We start from the raw sequence: 5,000 nt of genomic DNA on the forward strand, positions 1-5,000 counted from the left end.
CACAACAGGTGCAAACAGAGCAATGAACCAATCCAAATTCGTACCAATTCCATGTAATTTGTTCAAAGCGCGGGAAAAATCGCGCGTACAAGTCGCGATTGGTTTTGGTTTTGGTTTTCCTTCTCATTGGTTGATAAACTGGCGCGAGATTTTTAAACTAATCACTAAACCGTGTTCACATTAGGCCTCGATTATGATCGAATTATAATCTAATTCAGTTTGGAATGGGTTCACATCAACTATTACAGTACGTGATTACAATTGGATTACAATTATTTCAAACAAGGAACTAATTGCAGTGCGTAGTTGAAAAGAATGGCGAACACATGGTGATATGAGCAGACGAAACTTCTAATCGTCTTCTTCTAATTTGTCTTCCTCTATTCTCGGACGCTATTCATAGTTTTCTTCTCGCCTCAAGATGGTGATGATAATCGTGGTAGCCGCGCGATACGGCGCCATTTTGTCTCACACTGCGAGGTTACCCTGCCTATTGTATTTGAGTTTTCGCAGATCTGAACAGAACCACAATTGAATTAAATTGAATGGAGTATGATAGCCTGAACTATCTCCAGTTGATCATAATCAACGTTGAGTGTGAACACGGCTTAAGTGTAGTAATTGCAATCAAGAAATTGCTTTCGGCAGTCACTTGAAAACTGCTTTAAGGCATTGAATACTTGACGTACTTGGTGGCTCTGAATCGGTGACATAGTTTCTCTACTAGACTTTCAGATTGGCGGTCTTTTTGGATGAAGGATAGCAAATACCTGCAATATTAACGCAACAAATACAGAAATAATTCTCCCAACTCTCAATGTTGTTATAAAATAGACGGTTTATTAAAGACTCAAGCTTGTTTAGCTGAGACAGGAGCCCATCTGGGTTCCTGAATGAGAACAAGTTCTTCACTAATTGAAGAAACTGCAAACGAAAGCAAAACAATGCTGGTTTTACAGAGTGATAGGAAAGCCCGAGCAACCGCAAAAAGAAAACACCTGGGGCAACCAACCAACCATGTTCCCCAACTTGACGGGAAAAATTGAGCATTTCTTCGGCGGGATAGTTATTTGAAAGCGTTGCTTAAAACTAAACATTTTTTGCTTTTTCCCCGTGAAGGCAGAATACCGAAAGTCCAGGCTTCCCGCCCAAAAAAAAGATCTGGCCTCGGTTGTTTAAAAGGGTGGCTAACGCTATCCACCAGATAAATCACTATCCAGCGGACAAACGTTAGCAAAACCAATCGAGTTATCCAATTGATAGTGATTTATCCACCCTTCGAACAAGTGGGCTCTAACGTTTTATTTGTTTGATTCCACTTCACTTTACTTTACGTTTATTGTGCAAAGTGAAAAAATGTTTCATGATTGCACAGCTTTCAACACAGCTCGAACTCTCCCACACCTTTAGAGAACAATAAAACCGACGTAGGCTTACGAACATCAAAACAAAAAGGTACCTCAAGATATTTCTGAAGGGTTCTTCTTCAATACCACAGTCTGGGTCGGACAAGCGACTTATAACGTCCGGAAGAATGTTGTAGATTGCATTTCCCTAAAATAATGACAATGATGATAATTATGATGACGACAACGACGATGCTAATACAACTTACAAACATGAATAAACGCGAAGTTGTTCAGTGATAATGTAAGGACATGCCATTTGGGCGGAGATGAAAGGGGTTTATAGAGGAAGATACAAAAGATCCAAGATCCCGTTTTCTGAAGACACGGTAGAGCTTAAAAGTCATGAAATATCCTTCATACCTACCTCAGGGATCTTTAACGAGTTCAGTACGGCATATCATGACAGACAGCGCGTCTTCCACTTCCTTTTCATTAAAGGGGCTAGGTCACGCTATTTTAGGTAATTTTGTTCAATTTTGTTAATTATGAGCTCTAAACGTCAAATTGGCAGAGCAAGAGTCTTTCATTTGCAAAATCACGGCCACATAACTACTGAAAATCATTTTCCAGCTGTGTAAATGACATTTTGATATAAACTGATATAAATTTGAAAAAAAGGTGGGCCGACGTTTTTCAAATTTACCGAAATCAATCCATTTCAATCCTCTCCAGTTTTGTCCATCCATGTCCCTTCTTGGCTTCCCGGTGTTTTGTTAGAGTTCTTCTATAGTTTTGAACAGTTACTTTGATATTTTAGTTAATTCTACGACCATTCGATCAGTGCTGAAATTCCCTAAAATTGCGTGACCTAGCCCCTTTAAGTAAACGTGAAAACAATATTCGACAAAGGGAAGAGCATATCTAGTCAAGTGCATCGCTTCATGGCAACACTTAAGACCACTGGACTGCCAAGGAAAACTGCTAACTGTTTTGAAAACAATACTTCGATTTAAAATAGCGTCCAGTCTACTTCACTTTCTCCAAATGCATACATTGGTGCGACGATCAACTTCTACTCGTGTAGTTTCTTACCTTCTTTGACAATTCTAAAAAGAACAGTTTGGCCAGATCTGATATCCTGCCGTCTTTGTCTTCCAAACAAGTGGCCATCTCGCTGATTTGACCTTTGACCTTGACCATGTCATTCAGAATGAGATGCGTAAGCACCATCAATGTGTTTTTGCGAACGTGACTTGACTCGTCACGCAATCTGCGAGGGAAGAAGATTGAGTGCGTTTTCATTTACTTTTACTGTGAAACTAAAAGCCAAGAAAAAACTTTCTCTCAGTAAACGGTCTTGGAATCCCCGCACAGAACAATAGACACAACAGAGACAAGGTGACGGTTATGGTGAAATGTGCCCGTGAGAAAGATGGTATGCTAGTGCTCAGCTACGGAAGAGACAAGTGAAAAGAAAACCAAAATTCCAAACAACGTCGGTAACACTGGTCAAATGCTCGGCAATGTCATAAATTATTCAGTGTTATAATGCAAGACAACAGAGTTGAGGCCCTCTCCAAAGAACCAGAAAAGGAACAGATACTTTTTGTCTGCATCAGCCTGAATTTTTTTAAACAAGATCGGCAAATACATTTTTGAAAGAAATGTGTATATTTGAAGTGCGAGGTATAAACGAAATGATCGTCGAAGTTATCTGGGCAATTTAAGCAATTGTAGCTCATAGACATTTGAAAACTTCAGGTAGCTTCAAGGGGATTCGAACCCACGACCTCTGCGAAGCCGGTGCAATGCTCTACCAACTTAGCTATGAAGCCACCAAGTTGGGAGCAGGTCACTTTGTTGGGCTCATGTCTTCCCGTTTCCCTACAAGCAGAGGTCTCTTTTCTTTTTGCGTTCGCTGGGCTGACGAGTGCGGGAAAAGAGACCTCTGCCATGGGTTGAAATTCACTTTGATCAAACCGCCGTCCACAACCTTGGACCGCATGTTCCATGCTGACTGTGACTTGAGCCCGCTGTGTCCCACGCATTCCCTTACACTAATTCCGCTGAAGGACTCGACGAAAGGAATGTATATAATTGACGCGCGGGCTTAGAGTGCAATTATCTCTTAGAGACACCTAGAAAGTTCCGCTGGTTTCAAAGGGATTCGAACCCATGACCTCTGCGATGATAATTTTTAGTACACTGGATAACCGCAACCTACTCTGAGAAATTAATGTAGTCACAAATTCTGATGTCATGGCTACGGCCGTAAATGTGTCGTCATTATAAACCCAACGTCTCGGAGCTGGGACATGTCCAAAATGTTTTCTTTGCTTAGCCCTATATCGCACAATTCTGCGAAACTCACTAACACAAATGCAACATGCCAATGAAATAAGGATTTACTTGAGAAATCTGTTCCCCAATTGTAAATATGTCTCCCTCTTTCGTGATATTATGAGTTGGCCATATACAAAGGAAATTTTATAGCCTGTTGGTGGTATTATTTGTAGGGGTGTTTTGCGCAAACCGAAACCATAGTACTAAAATCCGGGCTCTGAAACTGACCAAGCGTACCTTGCGTACAAATGAGAGGTCCATGGTTCGATCAAATTTGGAAATCTGAAAGTCAAGTCACCAACTGCCACAATTGTGTTAGCTCGGATAGTTGGTTGAGGTGCTTTTTCAAGGATCGTGAAAAGAAGTTGAAGATGAGCTTCACAGAACTCAGAGCTGCAAAAAAGGAGAACAGAGTAATGAAAGAACCAACACATAATGGGCGGCTGAATCCAATCTATCCAGGCCAATCTAGTGTAGCGCTCAAGTCTCTCCTAAACAACACAATAATGTCGTTTTTCCCCTTTATTTCATTCTTTTGATCATTACATAAACTGCTTACATAGTTCTTCGTAAGAGAAAGGTAATTGCCACTTTCGAGTCCTGACGATACGACGAATTTTCGACGCCGTACCATGCACAGAACAAATCTTCTTTTGTGTGATCAAGGGTGATTTTTTTCCTTTGATCCTCAAATTTCATGTGTGTTTGTTTCATAACACACTGACGAAATTTTATGAAGCGGATTCAGTTTGACAACAGTCTGCACGAATCGTGTTCCAACTGACCGCTTATTCCTCAGAAATATGGATCAAGGATAAAATGGCGTCATACACTAAGGTAAAGTGTGTTTGAATGCAGCGTTTTTAAGTACAAAATAATTCAGTTTGACAGTCCAAACGCCCAAAACGTTGGTAATGGACAAACTCAGCCGCGCACTCATTGAAAAAATAATATTCAAATACATCGCCGTCTTGTCCAAACTTAAACGCAAGCAAGCGAGTTAGAAGAAAGAGAATCGATATTTTGATCGTGGAAGCGCTTTAACTTAGTTTTAAACTTTCAATGCTTACCCTTGGTTACTGCCTGCTTGTTTTGCGCATTTAAATGTATTGTGGTCACAAATTACTTTTTAGGAGGAGGATCACAAACTGTATCAACATCGATAAAAGGCCACGTGACTGTGTAATAGGAACTACACTGATTAGTAAGACATACCTCACTAACATGAACTTGGCCAAAGCCAGTGATGAAGCGGCTCGTAAATTGGGGTCACTGTATTTCGCAGGGTTACTGCAGATACAGACTAAC

At 40.6% G+C, this 5,000-nt stretch overlaps 1 protein-coding gene across 1 annotated transcript in view; it reads right to left on the reverse strand.

The window, feature by feature from the left end:
* Nucleotides 1-5,000, reverse strand: part of LOC137997275 (condensin complex subunit 1-like) — a 45,947-nt gene that overhangs the window by 4,754 nt on the left and 36,193 nt on the right. The window contains exons 28-32 of the mRNA XM_068843168.1: nt 4,908-5,000; nt 3,930-4,085; nt 2,442-2,619; nt 1,460-1,554; nt 690-770 (exon numbers count right to left, since the gene is read on the reverse strand). The exon at nt 4,908-5,000 is cut by the window's right edge and continues 31 nt beyond it. Coding sequence (XP_068699269.1) covers nt 690-770; nt 1,460-1,554; nt 2,442-2,619; nt 3,930-4,085; nt 4,908-5,000 — 603 coding nt within the window. The remainder of the gene's footprint in view (nt 1-689; nt 771-1,459; nt 1,555-2,441; nt 2,620-3,929; nt 4,086-4,907) is intronic.

Source organism: Montipora foliosa, chromosome 3, assembly GCF_036669935.1.
Source record: "Montipora foliosa isolate CH-2021 chromosome 3, ASM3666993v2, whole genome shotgun sequence".
NCBI classification, from domain to species: Eukaryota; Metazoa; Cnidaria; class Anthozoa; order Scleractinia; family Acroporidae; genus Montipora; species Montipora foliosa.